At 36.1% G+C, this 25,030-nt stretch overlaps 1 protein-coding gene across 1 annotated transcript in view; it reads right to left on the minus strand.

Moving 5' to 3' along the window:
- LOC108539850 (protein kinase C-binding protein NELL2-like) overlaps positions 1-25,030 on the minus strand; it is a gene marked incomplete at its 3' end in the record, with an annotated part of 294,591 nt that overhangs the window by 84,612 nt on the left and 184,949 nt on the right. Inside the window, exon 13 of the mRNA XM_017888791.1 lies at positions 18,256-18,384. Within this exon, the coding sequence (XP_017744280.1) occupies positions 18,256-18,384 (129 nt within the window). The remainder of the gene's footprint in view (positions 1-18,255; positions 18,385-25,030) is intronic.

Genomic DNA, 25,030 nt, shown 5'->3' on the forward strand with positions numbered 1-25,030 from the left:
TCAAAACCCCGATCAATACAGTGTAGTATCATGAAGACAAGGTAAATAAGTGTTGGAAGAAGGGAGAGATCGATAGAATTAATTGCTGCCTAGAAGTCAAGCAAAATACAGATGGAAAGTTGTCTGATTTAACAATAGAGAAGTTATCAGTGACCTTGGTGAGAGTAGTACAGAGGGGATATGGGATGTAAAGTCTAGTTTGAAGTTGGTTAAGGAGAAAGTCTGAGATGAAGAAGTGAAGACAGTGAGAAAAAAAGCATTACATTAAGAGATTCAGCTATATAGGGGAAAGGGTAATAATACAAAAACTAGACGGGATATAGAGTTAAGGGAGAGATTAAGCATAAGTAAATGCTGATGGGAAGGAGCAAACAGAGAGAATGAAATTGAAAACTGAGTTTGAAGATATAATAGATGAAGCAAATTTCCTCTGAAGACAGAAAGAGAAGAGATTTAGTACTTTTATGTACCTATTACTCCCAGGAGGAGAGGTTTCTATTCCACTGATACCAGGGAGAAGGAAGAAAGGGTGGAAGTAAGGCATGCTGGCTTATGAAATTAGAGCAGGAGGATGAAGAAGTTGCTGTCTGTTTCATTGGTAAAGAAGTTATCTGTCAGGAATACGAGAACTGGTAGAGTCAAAGGCTTCAGAGAATGGTGAAGATTTACAATGATTATTGTAGGAATTGAGCGAAAACTGCTGGGATGCACAGTAAAATGACCAAGCAGACTATCGGCCTCAGTCGGAGTCAGTAAGCATGAACATGCAGCTGTGGGAATCCACTACCTGACATTTTTATAACACTTGGCTTTGTACAGTGCATGTTCATATACATTGTATGTTCATTCTCACAACCATCCTGTGACCTGGGGAGAACAGGCAATAGCCCCTTTTCACAGCCATGGAACCTTTGTGAAGCTGAGAACTTTCCCAAAGTCTGTTACAAGTTAGTGTCTGGTAAATCTAGCATAGAATCACTAATTATTAGCCACTGTCCTTCCACAATCTGGTCCCTATCTTTGCAGTTTAATCTACTAACACTCTTGGATATAAGCCTCGTGTTGTAGAAAAGTTCCAGAACATCTCTTGCCCTTTCCCTTTGCTTACTCTTCTCTGCCAATCTAAATTGGATTCATATCTCAAGGCCCAGATGAAGTCTCAATTCCTACATGGTCTCTTCCCTAACCTCTTTGGTCACAGGGATTCATTCCATCTGTCTCTACTTCTGCACTTTTTGTCTGTGCTTATTCATGGGGAGTTAGTAGGTATCTGGGCTGAATCCAACTTGCTTGAAATTACAGAACAGACAGGCTCATTTAAATGATTGTCTTGTCATGCTGGATTTGAAAATTCATCAAGTTGAATAGCAGCATTCTTTCCAAGAAGGTGGATTATTATTTTTAAAATTAGAAACTAATTTAGTAAATATATATTAATTTTGCCAGAAAGCATGAATTACAGTCATAAAATTGTCCAAATTGTTACCCATCCAGAGTTGCTTGATTAACCTAAACATTACATCAGTGTTTTCATGAAAGATATGAAGCCACTCCAATTTCCAATTGCTTGTTTGTACATAAATCACTGACTGGACTGCATTGTTACTAGCTTTGATAATCTTAATCAATGTTTAATGTTGATTAGGAAGTAGGACCTTACAACAACTCAGTATACACAAACATATATGTTCTACAATTTAAATCCCATTTCTCCACCACCACATTTCCATTTGAAGATATGAACAATTTTTAAAAATCTATTTGGGAATACATTCTTCATATTAAAGAAAAATTACCTGGAGTACATTTAACAATATAATTAAAGCTGTTTTGAATTTAAAGTAAAATAAAATCGAATGTATTATTAAAATCCTAGGGATCTATTTTAATATCATACCAATGAACAAAACACGCAATACAGAACCATTATGCCTGCTGCTTCACCAGTGCTTCACACTCATTAAAGCCAGCACCAATTTCCTAACTGTCTCTTGTGTCAAAACACATGGGGCTCTGTTTTCTGTGGAATAATAATTGACTCAAAGAAGCTAGGTCTTTCTCCATCACGTAACTCAAATATCTCCCTGTTCTCTCTCACGTTCATTTAACTTGTACCTACCTGCTTCCCCCAATTCGCAATTATTGTTGTCCCCTAAAAACTTATTCTTATTTCTATCCATTATATTAATAATGAAGCTAACATTTACTAAAATGTATGTTGCTTTGACAATGTCATTGCATTGTTTTTCCCACAGCATCACGTTTTCACGATAGATCTCAAATATAATGTCAGCACTATTTAATCAAAGTTAAATTTATTTTCTTTGGGCAATTCTTATATATTTCTAGCTATAAGGTTTTCCTGTCATTAACCAGGTCCAAGCTTCCACTTCCTATCTCCAAGCCTTTTTTTCAGATGTCTTTGGTGTTCGTGATAATCTTATTTTATATTGGAGTTGGTTCTTGTTTTTGAAAGAATGGACAGAGGAAGACAATGTAAAAGCAATGCTAACAGTTGTGTTTCACTCCAAGCAAGTAATTGTTAATTGACTTCAGCACTTTCAACAAATATAACCAGAACATGTGACTTGGATTTCTTAGAAGAAAAGATAAAGCTGGTATTTATAATTTAATCTCTATGCATACCTGACCTTAAACTTAATGAAGTTGCAAGAAGACTTTTTATATCAATTAGATTTTTTAAAGCTGTCAATCATGTGGTGTCTTATATGTCACTTCAGATGGATTCCTTTCCAGGGAAGCAATTTATTATTTTTAATAATTTGCATTTCTCTAATGAAAAAATGATAATAAATGGCTGCATCACATAAGATATCTGCAACTAATTTGTTTAAAATGAGTTGCTTAAATCTAAGTGACAATTTCTCTCTAATATTAGTAAACAACTTCATGTAATGTAATTATCATGTATTTTAACCTGCTATTTATTTACAGAAAAATAACATGAATCCCCATAAATTTAAAGACTTGCCAAATAATTTTGAAAATGAGAACAAATTATACATACTCTATATTGAAGAACTGGTTAGAATATTATTCAGACCAGAAAGGAATTTGGCATAAAGTAGTTTGGTTCTGGAAATAACCCATGGTAACTTAGTTACTGAAGTAGCTACAGATTTCATTATAATTGGCTTCAAATGTAAGACAATATCATTATACAGACTCTAAGAGTCCTGTTGTCTCTAGTTTCCAGTAAATTAATAATATTTTAGTTTCAAAATTAAATAATGTTGCATGAATTAACTGATATACTGACAGTAACAAATATATGTGAAATATATAAGCTTAATGACAAACATTTACTGACTTATTTTTCTGGAAGACATTTTCACATTTTTAATCTTATTTAATCTCTGCTTCCCTAACAACCTCATGAGACAAATTTTTCCCATTTTAATACATGAGAAGGCTGAGGCTCTGAGATGTTAAACGATTTGCACAAGTTCCCACAGTTAGTAAATAGCAGAGGTAAGAATTCAAGTCTTCTTGGGCAATGTTCTTCCCACACATCAGCACTGCGCTTGTTTGTCACAGATAGACAGGTTTTGATTTGATCCATACAAATGCTTTATATTCATCTGTGTATTCAATCTCCAAATTTTGTCTGGCATTTTAAAAAAATAATTATAGTTGGCTGCACACATAAATCTGCAAACCGTGTATTCACATACTAGAATGACTATGTAAAATGAATGTGTCCAAAATAAGTTATTTGCTCTGATTTAATTTTCAGTATCGACACAACTGACTAGTAAAAGAGTAACAATTATAAATACTTGTTTAACATTGGCGGCTAGTAAATGTTTCCATCATACTAGGAAGAAATGCAAAAGTAAGCAATCTGTCAAGTATAGGGGGCCAAACAAAACTCAGTCATACCATAAATTCAATAATGTTACAGGCTATGGATACAAATTTTCCCGGCTGCTAATAAATCTGAGGTTGCCCTTCAAAGTCTCCCCAATCCCTTCTGCGTGCACTCTGTTGTTCCTATGAGTTCAGGAATAAATCAACACTTACATACTACCACTCCCCTCTACCCTGCCCCTGGCCATCCTCTGGGCCTTTTTCATGTATTCTGAGTCTCTGCCAAAGCTAGTACATATTCCTATGTCCCTATTTTGTCCCTTTGAAAGGAGCTCCCATCCACAAAGCTATTATATAAAACTCTTTAGCAACTACACAGCATCTTCAGTTCTTCAGAAGCATATTCAGAAAGACTCAAAAATGAAAAAATAAAAGTTTTTATACCTAATTTTGCTTCATTCTTTAGCCCATAGGTTCTTCAGTAGCCTTGTTTCTGTATTAAATGTAAGAGGTTTTCCTCTTGCCCATCATCATATTATATCTCTCTCACCATAGAGTGTTGAAACCAACTCACAGGTCCAGGCAGCCCTTATGTCCCCATACATAAATCTCTCTTCACCCTTAGCGTAAGCCCTCAAGAGAACCAAATAGTAACAATAGATACTTGGGGTGGGAGTCATATTCATATACAACCATGCTCCTTTTATTTATTTAGTTTCAACCAATATTCTCAACTGAGAGTAATTTTGCTCTTCAGAGGAAATTTGATAAATGCAAACATTTTTGGTTGTCACGACTAGGAATGCAGGCAGGCACAGGTGTACTACTGGCATCTGGTGGGTAGAGATCAGAGATGCTGCTAAACATCCTACAATGCACAGAACAGCCCCACACAACAAAGAATTATCAAGTAAAAAATGTCAACAGTGTGAGCTTGAGAAACCCTGGTTAAAACAAAAAAACACTCTGATACACAGAAATATATGACCGGAGATCGAATAATTCATCTTTCTAGGCAGGAGCATATAAACTAAAGACTCAAAAGTAATTTTTTAAAAATCCATCCTTAGAAAGACATCAATGTAAAACTAGCCTAAAAATAGTCCTTCTCCCACTTTAATGTGCATAAGAATTGCCTGGGAAGCTTGCAAAAATTTGAGACCCAACCCTGACCCACTCAAGCAGTATTAAGGTTGTGGCCAGGAATGTGCATTTTTCATAAGATCCTCAGGTGGTTTTGATGCAGCCTGAATCACATTCTAAGGTGCAATGTTAGAAAACTAAATTTTATACTGATGAAAATAAACTGAGAATGTGAACACTAAAATTCCTCTCCAGTTGAGCATATGGCTGAAAAGAATTGGACAGCCACCAAATTATTAAGATGATAAATTAATAAACTCTACACCCAAAACATGCTCTCTTCAAATTTTGTATGCATAGAAATCACCTGGAGATCTTGTTAACATGCAGATTCTGATTCAGAAGGACTGAGATAAAGTATAAGATTCTGCATTTTTAACAAGCTCATAGATAGTGGCCCATGTTGCTGGTCCTTGGACCAAATGTTGAACTTCAAGCACCGAGGTCTTGAAAAAAAACTGCCAAAAGAGTATAAAAACAGGATTACTTACTTTTAACAAAGCACAAAACCATCAGTCACATTTCTCATTTCCACGTGCATCTGGAAAATGGGCAGAGATTTTAGGATGTCACCTCTGCTAGTAAGTCAACTCCATGAAGGCAGGGGTTTAGTAGGAGGGTTTTGCTCATGACTATATGACCAACACCCATTATATGCCTGGCACATAGGATGTGCTTAATAAATACTGTGAATAATGAATGCTGAATAAAGATTATCTACATTATATCTGATGATAGAAACCAGTCAAAAATCAAATTCCCAAGAAGAACCTGTAGATCCACCTCAGAAAAAAGTGCTTGTTCCTAGTGCTGTTTAACATACAGCTATATCACTAATTGATGACTTAATTTATTATTACTTCCCTATATAGCATCCAAAGCAATCATGATCTCTAATAGACATAATTATGAGTATTCTATAGGCAAGCCACTAAATTGAGGGGGGAAAATCAGCTGACCATGAAAGTCACACAACTATGGGGAGCTGTTTCCAAAGAAGAATACAGGCATACCTTGTTTTATTGCCTTTCACTTCAACTGCCTTCTACAGATAATGTGCTTTTTACGAATTGAAGGTTTGTGACAACTCTACATTGACCAAGTCTGCCAGCACCATTTTTCCAACAGCAGGTGCTTGTTTCATGTCTCCATGTCATGTTTTAGGAATTCCCACAATATTTCAAAAATTTTCATTACTATTACATCTGTTGGGGTTATCTGTGAATAATGATCTTGGTTTTATTATTTGAATTCTCCTAGGGCACTAAGAACAGTGCCCATATAAGATGGCAAACTTAATCAATAACTGTGTGTGTTCTGACGGCTCTACTGACTGGCCATTCCCATCTCTCCCCTTTTCCTCAGTCCACTCTAATCCCTGAGATACAACGTTACTGAAATTAGGCCAATTAATAAGTGTTCAAGTGAGAAGAGTTGCACATCTCTCATTGTAAATCAAAAGGGAGAAATGATGAAGTTTAGTGAGGAAGGCATGTTGAAAGTCAATACAGGCCAAAAGTTAGGCCTCTGGAGCCAGTTAGCCACGTTGTAAATGCAAACGAAGGAATATTAAAGTGTTACTCCATAGAACACACGAATTACTGAAAGTGAAATGGTCTTATTGATGACATGAGAAAGTTTGAGTAGTATGGATGGAAGGTAAAATCAACCACAACATTCCGTTGAGCCAAAGCCTAATCAAGAGCAAGGCCCTAACTCTCTTCAATTCTAGAAGGCTGAGAGAAGTGAGGAAGCTGCAGAAGAAAAGTTTACAGCTAGCAGAGGTTGGCTCATTATGTTTAAGGAAAGAAGCCATCTCTATAGCAGAAAAGAGGAAGGTGAACCAACAAGCGCTGATGTACAAACTGCAGCAAGTTATTCAAAAGATCTAGCTAAGACCATTGGCCAAGTTAGCTATACTAAACAACAAGTTTTCAATCAAGACAAAATGACCTTCTATTAGAAGAAAATGCCATACAGAATTTTCATAGCTAGAGAGAGAGAAGTCAATGCCTGGTTTCATAGTTTCCAAGGAGAGGTTGACTCTCTTGTTAGGGGCTAATGCAGTTGTTGTGATGTTAAGTTGAAGCCATTGCTCATTGACCATTTCAAAAACCCTGGGGCCCTTAAGAATTATGCTAAAACTACTCTGCCTGTGCTCTATAAATGGAACAATGAAGCCTAGATGATGGCCACACTTCTGTTTACACCACGTTTTACTAAAGATTTAAAGCCCACTGTTCAGGAAAAAAAAAAAAAGGATTCCTTTCAAATTATTGTGGCCCACTGACAATGTACCTAGTCACCCAAGAGCTCTGATGGCAATGCACTAGGAGACTAATGTTTTCATGGCTGCTAACACTACATCCATTCTACAGCTCATGAATCAAGGAGTCATTTACACTTCATAGTCTTATTATTTAAGAAATGTATTTCTTAAGACTGTAGCTGCCATAGATAGTGATTCCTCTCATGAATCTGGGCAAAGTAAATTGAAAACCTTCTGGGCAAGATTCACCATTCTAGATGACACTAAGAAACTTCTTGATTCATGGGAAGAGGTCAAGATAACAACACTAACAGGAGTTTGGAATAAGTTGATTCCAGCACTCACAGATGACTTTGAGTGGTTCAATACTTCAGTAGAGGGAGTAACTGCAGATGCAGTGGAAATAGTAAGAGTACTAGAATTAGAAATGAAGCCTGAAGATGTGACTGAATTGCTGCAATCTCATGTTAAAATTTGAACAGATGAGAAATTGTTTCTTACGAATAAGCAAAGAAAGTAGCTTCCTGAGAAGCTCTACTCTTGGTAAAAATGCTGTAAGCATTGTTGAAATGACAACCAAGAATTTAGAATATTACAAAAACTTAGTTGATAAAGCAGCAGCAGGATTTAACAGAATTGATTACAATTTTGAAAAAAGTTCTACTGCAGATAAGATGCCATCAAATAGCATTGCACACTATAGAGAAATCTCTCATGAAAGGAAGAGTCAATCAATTGACAAACTTCATTGTTATCTTATTTTAAGAAATTTCCACAGCCATCCTAACCTTCAGCAACCATCTCCTTGATCAGTCAGCAGCCACCAACATTGAGGCAAGACCCTCCATCATGAAAAATATTATTATGACTCTCTGAAAGCTCAGATGATTGTTAGCATTTTTTGCAGTAAAATATTTTTAAATTAAGTACATTTTTAAAGACATAATGACATGCACACTTAAAAGACTACAGTAGAGTGTAAATATAATTTTTATATGCACTGGGAGACAAAACAGTCTATGTGACTTGCTTTATTGCAATACTAGCTTTATTGCAGTGGTCTGGAAACAAACCAGCACTATCTCTAAGGTATACCTGTATATGGATAGCATTGATTGTGTCTTCAATTAGCTTTGCATGAGAAACCATGCCTAAGAAGAAATTTAGAAAGGTTTCATTTTTATCAGGTTTGATTTATAAATTTCAAAATCCTCTCCTATCAAAGGAGACCTTTGCTTCGAATTTTAAAATGTCCTTTTCTCTTATTTGAGTATCTTAATGGTGTTCAAGTCTAGAAATGAATGGAAATTGTTTTGACTCTGAGAAAGTTGAAGCATAGTAGAAAGTAAATGATGAATGAGCCCAGATGAATAGCTAATGCAAGTTCAAATTTAGCTATGTCACTTACTAGGGATTTTCAGAACTTCCATAACAGAATTCTTTAATTGAAGAAGGAATGATTCTCATGAAAAAATAAATCCATTATTTCCTCAACATTGTAAATATGTTACATAGATGTTCCTCAAAGCCTAAAAATACTTTAATGTTTCCATATATCATATTAATCCTGAAAGCTGTTTTATGTAGCAATTTTTCCACTTGATTGAATGGATAGATGATGCCATTAAAAGGTCAAGTCATGACATTTGGAAACCTCAGAAATACTTTTGCTCTTCTCTGTCTCTCTCTCTTTTAAATTTTACCTGTGATGGTTAATTTTATGTGACAACTTGACTAGGCCAGGTGGTAACCAGACATTTGGTCAAACGTTATTCTGGGTGTGTCTGTGAGGGTGTTTCTGGATGCAATTAACATTTGAATCTGTAGACTGAGTAAAGCAGATTATCCCTCCTTAATGTGGACAGACCTCATACAATCAATTGAAGACTTGAATAGAACAAAAAGACTGAGTAAGAGGGAAATTTCATCTGCCTAAGTCCTTGAATTAGAACGTTGGTCTTCCTCTCCTAACCTCAAACTGGAACTTATACCATTGAGTCTCCAAATCTCAGGCCTTTGAACTCAGACTGAAACTATGTCACTGGCTCTCCTGAGTCTCCAGCTTGCCCACTGCAGATTTTGGGACTTGTCAACCTCCATAGTCATGTCAGCCAATTCCTTATAATAATAAATCTCACATACATATAATATACAACACACGTGCGCACACACACACACACACACATCCTATTGGTTCTGTTTTTCTGGAGAACCCTGACTAATACAGTATCCTTAGACTTTTTGTTTTATTTATTTAAGAAATTCTACCATAGTATACCACAGAGAGTGCATCATTAATGACAGTTTTGAAAGTGACAGTGTCTGTTAGAGTTCCCTAATTAATCCCATAGGGCTCAGTTCTCTAGGTTATTTATCCTAGCTGTTAGCAAGCCTCCCATTAGATCCAGCAGGGACTTGTGTGCTGGGTTTGCAATCAGAGAATTGAGTTCATTCTGTAGCTTTCCTTTCATATCTCTTGCAGCAACTTTCTGAGGCTATCGCTCATCTTACTCTTAAAGGAATCCTTTCAGATTTCCTCTATATCTCAGTTACTCATATGCAAAAACGGTTGTGTCAGGAATTCATCACTAAACAAGTTAGTTGTGAGATGGTAAGCAGCTGAAAAAAAAAGAGAAGAAAGGAGACAGAAGGGGTAAAAGGGAAGAAGGAAGGAAGGAAGGAAGGAAGGAAGGAAGGAAGGAAGGAAGGAGAGAAGGGAGGGAGGGAGAAGGAAGGGAGGGAGGGAGGAAGGGAGGGGCGGAGGAAGAGACCTGGGAGGGAGGAGGAGGGAGGGAGGGAGGAAGGAAGAAAAGAAGGAAGGAAAGAGGGGAGGGAGGGAGGAAAGGAGAGAGGGAGGGAAAGAGGGAGAAAGTGCGGGAGCAAAGGATGTTGGTTACATGATTAATGGCAATGTGCTGCTTTCTGGATGAAATACAGAATCAGAGTGAGACTCCGTCTCAAAAAAAAGAAGCATTCAATTTTAAAGTAGCTAACTATGATTAAAATGCCTTTCTAAAGAAAATCTTATGCTACTCTTTCTTATAAAAAGAATTAGATTCAATATTTAATAAATAAATTAGTCTCGGCATAATGGCTCACGCCTGTGATCCCAGCGCTTTAGAAGGTAGAGTGGGATGGTCACTTGAGCCCGGGAGTTTGAGACCATCCTGGGCAACAAAGCAAGACCCCGCCTCTACCAAAAGTAAAAATAATTAGCCGGGTGTGAAGGCACATGCCTGCAAGCCTCAGCTACTCAGGAGGTTGAGGTGGGAGGATCGCTTACCCAGGAATTCAAGGCTTTAGTGAGCCATGATCATGCCACTGCATATCAGCCATGCCTGGACAATAGAGTGAGACTCTGTCTATACAAAATTAATTAAAAGTGGTAAAGAGAAAAAGTCCTCAGAATTTGAAGACAGATGACATGAATTTGAACCTTGAATTTACTGTTTGCTGCCTGGGTACATGATTTTGAAGGAGTCGTTTGATATGCAAGCTCTTTAGTTTCCTAAACTACAAAATAGATTATAAGAAAGCTTTCATCATCATAGGACTGTTGGACGAAATAAGATCATATATATGACCAGCCTAGGCAACACAGTGAAATCACAACTCTCCAAAAAAAATTTAAAAAGATAAAAAGAAAATAAATTAGCCAGGCATGGTGGTGCATGCCTGTAGTCCCAGCTACTTGGGAGACTGAGGTGGGGGGATTGCTTGAGCGCAAGAGGTTGAGACTGCAGTGAGCCATGACTGCAATACTGCACTCCAGCCTAGGCAAAAGAGTGAGATCCTGCCTCAAAAACAAACAAAAACCCATGATATGTGAAAAGCATTTTAAATGCCTCCAAAGAACCATAGTTTTGCTCACATTACTTTGTACATAGGTTAGAATTCCCTGAAATGCAGAACAAGAAAGAGGGTGGAAGAGGTATCATTAGCCAAAAGATAGCATTAAAAAGACAGGAATGAGGCGGGAGAAATCAATGTTTTATTGATGTAAAGGATGAAGCTTAAAAAATAGATATTTGAACTAGATGTCTAAATATAAAACTTACTAGTTAATTTTGAGGATTCCAACTCTGGCACATCACAGGTGCTTAGTAAAAGAATATTTACTAAGATTCCCATGTTCAGGGTCAACTGGTATTTATTACGCACCTTACACATACCAGATATTTCATGTTGAAGTGAGTTGCTTTGCAAATTTTAGGTAGAATTCAAATCTTAGGAAAAAAATGAGTGTTCTGTAAAAGCAATTGTGAAGATGGGGAAACTTCTAATAGTTGAGGTCCTTTGAATGTGTATGTTATTTATCAGTGCACATATAATTTAATAAATAATGAACATTATGAATGAACAAATTCCTTTTCTTGCACTATTCAGAATAATTTTTAAAGCCCAACAGAAATCAATTTAAAACTGAATCCCTTTTTAGCTACAAAAGTCAGTACCATGATTAGATTTTCTTATATATAGTACAAATGCAACTCAATAAACTCAGTGCTTGCCAAGTCATTCTTTAGTGATGAGTCAGCCTAACGGTGCCCATCAGTTCAGAATATTTAAGCACTTCAGACCGTCAGTCAACAAACCTGACCGGGTAGCCCAGGAGACAAGGCAGGAACCAGCCCTCTCCAGGATGTCATTCCATCATAAAACCACTCACACACACCCACACTCACTGACATTGGGGCCATTTAGACACACCAGTGACTCTACCATACACAGCTTTGGGGTGTGGAGGAAACTGGAGTATCCGGGAAAATCCACACAGACATAGGGAAAATGTGCAAACTCCACACAGACTGTGGCCTCAGTCAGGAATATTTTTTTCTCATCAACATTATAATGAAACAACATTAAATGAAATGATGTTATCTGAGGATGTGTTGTATACTCCAGCTGAACAACTGGATATAAAGTAGTATAAAGTACTAATTGTTCAGTCAGATAAAATAAAAAGAGAATATGAGAAAGCATATGCACACAATAAATTCATCAGGAATTCTTCCCAGAGAAGATAAAAATCAAGCAGAGTCTAGAAGAATGATTAAATCATGAATTGTTAAGCCAAAAAGCTAAAGGCATTTCTGTCAGATTGTATTAGTTTTCTAGGATTGCCATAATAAAGTACCACAAACAGGGTGTCCTGCACCCAGTTTTGGAGGCTAGAAGTCCAAAATCAAGGTGTTGACAGGGTTGGTTCCTCCTGAGGGCTGTGAAGTACTATTTGTTCCATGCTCCTCACCTAGCTGCTGGTGCTTTGCTAGTGATCTTTGGTTTTCCTTGGCTTACAGTCACACCATTCTGATCTCTGTCTTCATGTTCACATGATAATTTCCCTATGTGTCTGTATCCAAATTTCTCCTCTTTATAATGAAAGCGATCATACCGGAGTAGGGTCTCACCCTTCTCCAGCATGATTTTATCTCATCTTAACACATTAAATTTGCAATATTCCTATTTCCAAATAAGGTTACATTCTGAGATGCTCATGGTTAAAATGAGAATGTAAATGTGGGCTGGGGTGTGAGGGTAACACAATTCAATTCATAACTCAGATGAATCATTATCAGCAAAAGAAATGATCATGATAGGTGACCTGCTCAGGGCTAATGGATAAATGGCTACGTGCGACCAGGTGACATACAGCCCTGGAAGCTGGGCAAAGAAGTTCGAACTTGATGTGGTGAGCAAGAAGAAGGCACTGGGAACACTCAAGTAGAATAAATGATGTTTTATGAATGTTAATCTGGAGAGTGGGTCCTGGTTGGTTAGGAATGGGAAGAGACAAAGGAGGCAGAGTGTCTAAACAGATGGTGACATGAAGTGAAAAATGACACCTGGAGGCAGGAATCAGAATGAAAGACATTGAATGAATCCAAGAGAAACTAGGCTATCAATAAGAAATTAGGTACTTGGAGGTGGGGTCAGACTATACCGAACTATTTCCCATATTCTTGCTAATTTCACAAACTTACTTTAAAATTCATTAATAAGCCATCAATTACCAATTTTTATAATTATGTGTGGTATGCAATCATATAAATGACTCACTTTTGCAGGACTCTTCCTGTTCTTGGTGAAATGTCAAAGGCTTAGATAGGAAAAACGCCACTGGTTTTAAGAAGTTTGGAAATCACAAAAATCTTCATCGTAATGCGCTATTGGACTGACACAGCTGTCATCCCCAGCAACTATTATGTGCTGAAGAAAGAAAGTTACAAAATGACTCTGGAAGCCACCATCTAAAATAGAATGCCAAGATAACCCTAACATAATACTGAATAGTGGAATGTGAGGAAAGAAGATATAATCAAAACATCAAAAGATCCCATAATTTTCACTATCAAGTAAAGACATGTAGCAAAAAGCCAGTCTGAAAACCAGGATGTCCAACATAATTTTTGAAAACTTTTATATCTTAGATGTACTGACAAAATACCAAATGTGAGGTAAAATATTTAAAAACTTAGAAAGAAATCTATAGGAGATGAGATGGATGGATGGAGATGAATATATAATTTTTTAAAGAGAAATGTGATAAGCATGTAGTTAACAAAAAACTAAGTAGGCCAATATACTTCCAGACATTCTAGATCCCTTATACAGAAAACCTAGAGAAGTCATGCTGTCATAAAATCCTAATATTAAACTATGTTTATAAATACCTGAGGCGTTGTAAAACTCACTGAAGAACAAGAAGTTATCATCTACCTGGCTGAGATACTGGGGCAAGGGCAAACGGTACAGAAGTTAAATAAGAAAAAGTGGGTCGGGCAGAAAAATTCCTTCTTTAGCTTCAGGTCCCCTAAGCTACTTTCTTTTTCCATCCCTTTGTAGGCAAACATCTAGAAGAAGCCCTCTCCCTTCTTCAGATTCATTTTTTCCCCTTAGACAATATTCAATGTACTCCAAACTGGCTTGTATCACCAACTTTGCACCAAAATCACTATTGCTGTCCTCAGTGTCATCTGTGAGGTTCAACGCAAAGGACATCTTTCAGTCTTCATTTTTCTTGATCTCTCAGACACATCCTACTTCTTGAAATTCTCTCTTCTCTTGGCTTCTGTGACACCATCTTCTCTTCTCTTTCCTCTTAAATTTCAGCCATGACTTTGTTATCACCATCACCAAATCATGTTTTCTATAAAATGCTCAAGTGTTGCTCAAAACTCTCTAGGCAATCCCTTCCATCTCCTCAACTAACATTTAGATGCCAAAGAATTCCATTTTTTTTTTTGTCTAACTTAAACTTCCCTTAACGCCAAATTGAAGTATATTCAACTAGTTACTCAACTTAGATGTCCCATAGGCACTCCAAATCCATCATGATTTTCTCACTCAATCTGTTTCCTAAGTGAGCAGCGCCAACATCTGCCTATTTATTAGTCCAGAAACCTGGGAATCAACCTCTAAACCTCTCTCCTCATCATCTACTATCACCAATTAATCAAGAATGGCTGGTTTTACCTCTCAAATGCTCTTAGATGCATCCACATTTCCACTTCTATTTTTAAGACAAGCCCTTACTGGCTTTCGCCCACTGGTTTGCCTGCATCCAGCCTTACTCCCGTTCATCCTACAGCTGGAGTGATACGTTTAAAACACGAGTGTGATTATGACACTTCTCGGCTTAAAATCTTTAATTAGCTGCCCCTTGTTCTTCACATGAAACTCCTAATCTTTAGTGTGACCTTTAAGATCCTGCTTCTCATCATCAGTCTCACTGGGCACCTTTCCTGTGCTCTCTCCTACTGACCTTCCCTCGGTTCTTAAAGAGTCCTTCTTTCTACCTGAAAGCCTTTAGACATGCTGATTTACCCATGTAAGAATTCTCTTCTTTTCTGCTCTTCCTTCCATGCTTCCCTGACTTTTACTTACCCTTCAAATTCCAGAATAAAACTCTTCTCCTCCAAGCAAAATTTTCCCTAATCCCACCACCCAGATCACATGCCCTATTAACCTATTTCTCTTTTAGAATAGTTGCCACATTTGCAATGAAATGTTCTTTGGTGTAATGAAATGGCCTGTTAATTCTCTTTCTTGCCTGACAGAATATTAGTCATGTATATCTAATTTACTGCTTTACCCATATCTCTAACTTTGCACAAAGTAAGTAGTTAATAAATGTTTATTGAATGAATGAATGAACTCCAATGGTTACCAGTGTTATAATAACCATGATCAAGAAAACTGCAGTAAAAATCAATAGTCTCAATTAAAGTCATATCATTAAACAACCCCACAGATTTAGTAAATAAAATTGTATGTTATTTACAAACAACAGCTTGCTTATTTTTATGTATAATCACAAGTGTAATTTTTTTAAGGACCAAATATGTAACATGCAAAAATTGCATTAAAAGTGTTTAAAAGGGTGTTCCTTCTAAGAAGTCAAAACATCTTCAAAGTTAGCAACCATGCCACAATCAAAGGAAAAACCATATTTGATAAGAATTATTCAAATCCTGAATAATATTTTGTTATTTGGACTAAATAACAAAAGATATATTAGAAGTCCTTATGTATAAAAAATTTCAAGATATCTTGAATTTGATTATATCAATATGTTCAACAAATTTTTCCATCAGTTTCTTATGTTTTGAAGATTATATATTCAAATGACAATTAGTATAAAGTTGTAAAACATCTGTCATTGTATAGTGCATTCAAGATGAAAACAGCTGCCAATCTGTGCCACGGATTTTATCCAGAACACTTCCAGATAAAAACTGAGTTGGTCTTTATGATTAGGCCAATTTTCAGTAAGTTTCACTGATAAATAATTTAAGCAAGTAAGGTAATCTAAATATCTGGCCCCTTTCCTTGACTTCTTTCCTGTCTCAATAAACGGCAATGCCATCCATGTGTTGCTCAGATTCCAAACCTCGGCTCCTCTTGATCAATTCTACACCACATCAAACTATATGCAAGTATTTTTGGCTCTACTTTCAAAATGTACTATGAATATACCTCACTCCTCTTCACCTCCTATAGCTTTCCTTATCCAGGCCATCAACATCTTTACCTGAACTACTGCAATAGTCTTCCAACTGGTCTCCAATTTCCACTGCTCCCCACCACACCCAACACCATAGTTCACCTATCACACTGGAGCCAGAATTCTCCTTTTCAATACAAGGCTGAGCATATCACTGTCCTCCTTGATGAAACTCTGAAATCCTTGCAAACTTTCCTACATTACCTGGCCCCTGCCTAATTCTCCAACAGGATTGCCTTGATTTGTCTGCTCCACTACATTTTCCTTCATTTTGTTCCTAGAGCATTCTAAGCTCATTCCCACTTTTTATTCTTCTGGTTGAAATGTTCTATCCAAGATTATTACATGGCTGTTTCCCTTCTTACCATCAAGTCTCAGGTTAACCACTACTCTCCCCTCGCTCCCTGCCCCAGAGGTTGACCACTCTGAATATATCCTCAGCCAATCTTTAGTGCATCATCCTGTTTCATTTTCTTCCTATTAATTTTTACTACCCGAAATTGTCTTCTCTAGTTCTATGGTCACCCAGTAATTCTCTGTCTTACCCCAAGAATGTAAAGCTCCTGAGCACAGGATATTTGTAAGTCTTGTTCACCATTTACTCCACTTTACACCAAGCCTAGAAAAATGTTCAGGACACAGTAGGTGCTCACTAAATATTTATTACATGATTGAATATACTTAATAGCATCAAAAGCAGCTCAAAAATTTTTAAAAAGTAATAATCATATAAGTAAAATTCAAAACAAAATATCACATGAATCATGTAGTTTCATGTTATACATATAAACAATATCAAAGGGGCTTGTTATGTGTTAGAAATCTCAAATATTATAATGAAAATACATTAGTGTCTTAAGAAAGTTTACCTCTATGTTACATAAGGGTAAAAATCCATTTTTATGTAAAATCTTTTAAGATGAGGAATTTTAAATAAATCTGCATTATGAATGGGGAAGGGAAGCCTTCCCCATTTTTTAATTTGTTTTCTTCTGCAAAACTGGAATGATCCCTTTAGGACTGAATCAGTAACATTTAAAGAAATATTTTGATCCAAAGGTCAATTTAAAAAATGAATACAGATTTTAAGAAAAGAAAAAACTATTTAAAGCTAAGGGAAACAACAGAAGTTGGTTTCCCAAGAGCCAACAAATCATCCTGAAGCTAAACAGAACCTGTGTATTTATACCTGAGGTTTTCCATCTCCACAGCTCTATGGCACATGCTTGACATGTTGAATGGGTAAGTTTAGAAGTCTCCAAAACTTTCTCTGAATGCCCAAACACCTCCAAATCAATGTTCTGGTTTGTAGCTAGTTATTAGCTAGTTACACAATTAACAGGAATGATTCAAATCCATACCTCAGGGAAATAATAAATTAACACATCTCATGGACTTCTTCAGGAAGAGTCAAAGCCAGAGCATTTGAAAATGTCATGGGTCTGCTCACTGTATGTAGACACTTTCCACGAAAGAATAAACAATCTTGGGTATTAGTTAAGATTTTTAAAAGTAACTAGAAAATGATTTACTCCACTGGAACTATTTACTAAACACTACAGAGCACGAATACAATCACTTAGATTACTTAGAGTAGCAAACAAAAATAGCAGTAGGCACTTTATCTTCCTGTTAAGTGATTGCCTTTGTTACACAACACTGTCTGGAAAACTCTGACTACAATTCTAACTGCAAACCACAGTAATCATGTCAATATGTGAGCTATCTGAATATCTAATTATGAAAAAAAGAAGGCAATTTCACAGTGGAAGAATTGTTCTAATTCAAGAAACCAGCCATATTAACTTATTAGTCTGACATATAGCAGATAGCTGAAAAACTTTAATTTGAAAGATAATTATTTTTAGCTGATTAATATGCTTCAAATTAAATTCACTGCTTTTAATGGGACCATCAACTTGACAACCTGGGAAATTAATAAATTTTGCATGCAGTAATCCTAGAAAATTTATACAGCTGAGCTACACATCATTACAAGGATTACCTTCACAGTAGGCATTATCTTCTCGAAGAGCCCTAAAACCATCTCGACAGCTACAAACAGCTCTGTCATTCAGATTTCTGCAGACAGAATTCTCCATGCAGTTATGCCTTTCAGAACAAAAGTCATAACCTACAGAAAAAAAAAGAAATTTATTAAGGTGAATGAAACTATGACAACGCAAATTTTCCTACTTAATATTTTCTTTAATTTTGAAGCTATGACTTGCTAAATAATTTTTAAATTAGTATCTTCATCAACATTTACAGAAGAATCACATGCTGTGAATACCAAAAAGTTCTTCTTTACGTTTAACTCAATTAATTTCTATCTCAAGTTAACTCTATTTCTTCTTTGGTTTTGACTTTAAAATGCTATCTAGTCTCTAATATTCTAATTATAAACCTCCAAGTATCTGAAAAAAGAAATATTATTAGGGTTCAAAATAAAGATTTATAACATAGAAGGTAACACAATGAGAAGGTAATCTAGTAACTGGAGGTTCAACATTATCAACACCTGTGGGTAAAACTAACCAAATCAGATGAAATGCACCTATTGTATATTTAAGAAATTAGACAGCTTAGCATCCAAAAAAAAAAAAACTTTCTAAATGTGTTAAAGATGAATATTACATCACTTTAATCTAATTTTCTCTAGAAATCTGCAAGGCAAAGTATGTTCACTTTAAAGAGGAAGAAAAATTTAGAGAAATACAGAGATTTCACAGATCTGAGTCTTTATGAGAGAAAAGAAAAATGGGACATTTTATAAACAGTGACAGCAGTCATGTGCAATTTCTCAAGATCTCTTTTTGTGGTCTGAATCCCTTGTTCAAAGATCATCTAAGATGCTGAAATGAAGTCTTCAAAACTGGAATCCATATTTAATGGAAATTACATAATTATATATCATTCACCCATTTTTAAATTGCTTGATGTATGTTATTTATCTAGTTTTGTGCTTTCTAATGAATTACTATTTTAGCCTATGTTAAAAAAAAAAAAAAAGTGGCTGGGCATAGTGGCTCACACCTGCAATCCCAGCACTTTGGGAGGCTGAGGCAGATGGATCATTTGAGATCAGGAGGTGGAGGCCAGCCTGGCCAACATGGTGAAACCCCGTCTGTACTAAAAATACAAAAATTAGCTGGGCATGGTGGCAGGCGCCTGTAATCCCAGCTACTCTGGAGGCTGAGGCAGGAAAATGGCTTCAATCCAGGAGGCAGAGGTTCTAGTGAGCCAAGATTGCGCTGCTGCAATCCAGCCTGGGCAAAATAGTAAGACTCCATCTCAACAACAACAACAAAAACGACTAAAAAGGTATATTTCATGTATCTTAGAATAATCTGATCTACCTATAGGCAAGAAGACTTTTACTTGAGAAAATCATATAGATGGAAGTACTAAATTGGTTCATCTTATCTGTAATCAAATTGGTCTTCATTCTGATTATAATTCCAGAGTTAAAACACACTCCCTATTAATGCAACTATGATGTATAGTAAAATATTATTGGTACAACTTAATAACCCTTAAGAACAGTAAGAACAGTAATGTTCTAAAATGTAATAATGCCATTAAAAAACAGTAGAAAACAATCAAATGACTCAGTGATTTCTACAAAAATAAAATAAAATAAAATAAAATAAAATAAAATACAGGTTTATTAAGTCCAGAAAATATAGTCAATAACAGCATTTAAAATACTTGGCAACTTAGCTTCTTTAACAAGAGTCTTCACAATCTAAATTGTCATGATTAAGGCTGTACATTTAAAAGTAAAATTCTTAAGAAGAGCAAAAGTTAAAAATGCTTTCTCTTAGGATCTTTTTATTTCCTTCTTCTTTAAATAGCTAAATTGAGATGCTACTTCTTCAAATGTATTCCACTGTCTTTTCATAATGCCTGAGGGAGAACAATTTCAGCTAAAAAGTCATCTTCACTCTCTATTCCAATAGCTCAGCACAACATCAAACTAACTAAAAGGCTTCAAAACCACTTTATATTTATTCTATATTAAAACAAAGTTACTAAAAAATAGCCTACCCCTTAAGATACACAGATTATTAAGAAACAAAGCTCTAACACAGTGTTAAATTTCTGCATAATTTTACCTGTACTGTCTCAAACAACTTTCAGAGGACTGTGACTAAGAATGGATACCATTTCTCATACATCTTTTTTTCAAAACCTTCCTTCAGCTTTTCACTTGGTTGAATTTTCTCCTCTCCCATCTTGGAATCTGCTCAATATTATCTATGCCATATGCGATATGCCACCTCTATTATCATCCATTTTCAGTTCTGTTTCAGTAATGGTGAGACCTCTCATCTCAGCACTAAACATCTTGCACACATACACTATGTAGAGTTTCATTGCTGCAAGAATTTTCTCACTGTAAGATAACAGTGTGATCCAACTTTCACTGTTGTAGGTAAAAATTAGGAAGTGCCTTACTTTTACCGTATGGGTTTTAAAACACAAATACTTGAAAATTAAAATTTCAGTCATTCAAATTCCAATTTACTATAAACAATGTCAGCTATTTTGATTCATTCTTCCAACAGATAAGTTGATTGAATCTACTGGTTATTTTGCAAAATGCTAGGGTCAAAAGGCTAACAACTGATGGGTGGAAAATTCAGACTTGATTTCAAGTGGGTTGCTTCTGATCTATAGGGAATAGCTTTAAACAAATCAGAGTATGGGTTGGTAACATAATCCTATTATCTTCATAGTTGCATTTCCATTCATATGTGCTTGGCTTTTGGAGTCGGCAGGCCTGAGTTTACATCTGATCTCTGCCACTTACTTGCTGTGTAAATCATTAACTATACATTAATTAACCTTTCTAAGCCTTCAGTTTTTCTCACCTATAACAGTAGTATAGTAGTATAATAACTACCTTGCAATATGTGAGGTTCAAATGAAATTATCTATGTAAAAGCATAATAACGTATTATTTATTAATAACTAAAGTTATTAGAGCACTACTAATAAGCTGAAATTAAATATGTTGAGATCCATAAAAGAAAATTCAAATATTTCTTATAGACAGATGGATGAACCAATTATTTAATACAACCTAGCCTTTCTTTGATTTCCTTCTTTAGGTTTTAACTTCAAGGATATCATGTTCTCTAATCCCTTTGCAAGCTTTACAAAGTTACATAAAGTTCTGTGTTCTTCTATTAAGTGTAGACCTTTTGGTAAAATATAAACATGCATTCCTGTATAACTGGAAAAGTAGGGGAGGATGGATACAAAAGATTATGTGTAAATAAGAACAGTATATATATATATAATGGTAATACATAATTATCAAGAGAAAGAGTATACAATAATTTTGTGGTGAATATTTATAGGTTTTCCCTAAAGGCATCTATTTCTTTTTTTGTGGAAAAAAACAATAACCTAGTTATACTGTGGAAGAATCACTCACCCCTACTTTCAGCCCAGATGCTTAAAAGAAAATGAACTCTACTCCTCCACAGGATACAGCCACACCAGTCAATGCAGTCCACTGGCCTGGACACAATAATTTCTTCAGGTCAGGGCATATTATCTACTTCAAGCTAATGAAGACCACTGAAACTCAATTCTGGGATTTTTATTCAGTTTACGAGAATGCTGAGCTTTTTCTTCCACCTACTTGAATGGCATAATGATATGAGCGTAAGAATGTGGGCGTATAGTTGAGAACACATTGAGCCTGAAAACAAAGCTACCTCACAGGAGATAAACTGAGAGATGCATCAAGACAAAGGGATGAGATTTGAGAGTGGAATCAAGCTACACCTGAAGCCAATTTACCCTTTGCTTATTGGGCCTACATATTCCATTTTTTGCGGTGACACTTGAATTGGATGTTCTATCACTTGTACATGAAAGAATACTAACTTAATTTAGGTATTGTTTGCAAGATAATGGATTATCCTAGTGTTTCCCAAAGTGTATCTCATGTATATGGATGAACATAGAAAAATACTAACACTAATGGATTTCTTTTAATGTGTATAAGAAATACACAGATCTAGTAAATAATTCTATTATTTCATGGCTACCGCCACTTAGGAATAAAACTAAATCTTTTAAAAGTGAGTTGATTAAGAGTAAGTATTTAAAAATTAACTATATAATGGTATTAGTAATATATACATAGCCAGAATCATGAAGGTGATAATTGAATAATATGGGAAACTATGGGTTATCCAGAAGTCTCCCAGGGAGAGGAGAACTGACACTAACTCAGCCTTCTGCATGTGGATGCCCCTATTGCTTATAATTATGAGTTGAGATGAAATAAATAATAAATTAAGCATGGACATCTAGTGAATAAGGCTTAATGATCTTGCAGGCAGACAAAGTGGTTGCCAAGGAGGAGGAGAAGAACCAGAAGGACTGTGGACATAAAAGTTATCCACATTATTTCTGTATCTTTCTAAATCAGAATCCTCGCTGAATCGCTGAATCTCTGTCATGTGGTAATCTGTTATAAGCTTCCTTGAAAGGGCTCTCTAATTCGAAAAACGTGGAAAAGTTTTCTGCTACATTTCTTCTGATCTGCTGCTACAGAAGACGGCTAGCTACAGGGTACCTAGAACACAGTCCTGGGTGAATTTGATTTAGTGCCTAGCAATTTGGAGCCTGACTTCAGGGTATAGCTTAGTTTCCAACCACTGGCTGAGCCTCTATGAAAAGGTCAACACTTCATCTCATGCTCTGCTCTAAGTGAATATTTACTAACTGTTGTCCAACAATTTACTCTTTCAGATGTGAACACACCATCTTTAGCACTATACAAACAGGCCTGCAAACAGGAGGTCAATTTTATTACAAATGAATTTGTCACAACATACCTTTAGGAGTTAACCAAAAATTTAAGCCTTGAAAACTTGACTTCTTTAGTTTGGAAGTTAGAAAATGCCAGGAGAACATATGTTTATTTTACATATTTGAAGTCGGAAATTAATGCAATCTTTACTAAAAATGGTGCTAAATGTTTCAAGAAGGGACGACCTGTCCAATTTCAGTTTGAAGATTATCTAAGCCAGTGGTCCACAATCCTAGCTGCAAAAAATAATTTATCAGGGATTTTTAAAAAATAGTAATGCCAAGGCCCCACTCCTCTTATATCAGTTATATCAGAATCTCTGGTGGAGGAAGTATTAGCCATGGTATAGTCTATCATTATATTTTTAAGTATTCTGTGTAAACACAGTTTTTTAACTGTAAATAATTTAAATATAACACAATTTTACTAGCCTTTTCCATGTATTAACTTGCTTTTCATAATATATTAGGACTATTTTAAAAAGAAATAGATGTGGTTAAGGTTTCTCTTGATATCATAAAGGCCCTATTTCAGCTTTTTACCCAAATCTTATCCTACCCAACCTTGACTAACTTCTATGCTATTCATCTCTGTAATTTCTGTATAGCCCTTGGACATCTATAGTATTCATTAAAGACAGCTATTTAAAGTGGCCACAATTTTGCAGCACTCCTATCTATGGTGAGGTCTCTTTCCCCTTCTCTTGAATGTGGGCTGCCTTTGAGTGCTTGCCCCAACGGTGTGTGATAGAAGTGATGTGGTGCCAGTTCCAGACCTAGTCTTTGAAGGCCTGAGCCACCATTTAAGAAGTTTGATGATTACCCTGCTGAAGAGACCATGGGAACAGGTCCTTAGATTATGCAGAGAGGGAGGGAGCACCAACTGTGCTCAGCCTTCTAACCATTCCTTCCTGGTCCAAGGTGACCAACATATAGTGAGGCCATCCTGAACTTACCAGCCAAGCCCGGCTTCCAGCCCTACAGCATTGAATGACCCCAGTTAACACCACATGGAGCAAAAGAATCACCTAGCCAATTCCTGACCCACAATACTATTCCTGACCCACAATACTATTGCTTTAATCCACTGAGATTTGGAAGAGCAATAGATAGATTTTTTGCAGCAATAGTGAACTACTAAAAGTGTGGTCCTGCTTGCCAACAGCATTAGCATCACCTAGGAGCTTTTCTGTAGAAATTCAGATTCTTAGGCCTGACCCCAGACCTACTGAATGAGAACCTGCATTTTAATAAGATGCCTAAGTTAGTCATATGTATATTTAAGTTTAAGAAACACTGATATGGCCTACCTATGTTTGGATGCCAAAGACATTCTAGTCAAGCTGCAAACTAGAGGACTAAATCCAAAGAGCATTCTTGATTCATATCAAATTACACACATGCTTTGTGTAAGGCACTGACTTAGGCATGGTGAGAATGAAAACTCTTATGGTCCTTATTAAATGTCCAAGTGATCATAGTTCTTTTTAGAAGTGTTGCTCATTACTGCAGAGTTACCCTGAAAGCTCCTTGAAGGGCAGACCACGTCTTAAACCATTTTGTAATTCCTAAAGAGCCTCACACAAACTGAGATTTAAAAACTCCCTATTGAGTGGATGGAAAAGTAACATAAAACTAAAACAAAACCAAACTGCACCATCCTGATAAAATGGGAGTGGACATCAATGCTAGGAAGAAACTGCATCAACTAACGAGCAAAATAACCAGCTACATCATAATGACAGGATCAAGTTCACACATAACAATATTAACCTTAAATGTAAATGGACTAAATGCTCCAATTAAAAGACACAGACTGGCAAATTGGATAAAGAGTCAAGACCCATCAGTCTGCTGTATTCAGGAGACCCATCTCACATGCAGAGACATACATAGGCTCAAAATAAAGGGATGGAGGAAGATCTACCAAGCAAATGGAGAAG

Source organism: Rhinopithecus bieti, unplaced genomic scaffold (genome assembly GCF_001698545.2).
Source record: "Rhinopithecus bieti isolate Rb0 unplaced genomic scaffold, ASM169854v2 scaffold_17653, whole genome shotgun sequence".
NCBI lineage: Eukaryota > Metazoa > Chordata > Mammalia > Primates > Cercopithecidae > Rhinopithecus > Rhinopithecus bieti.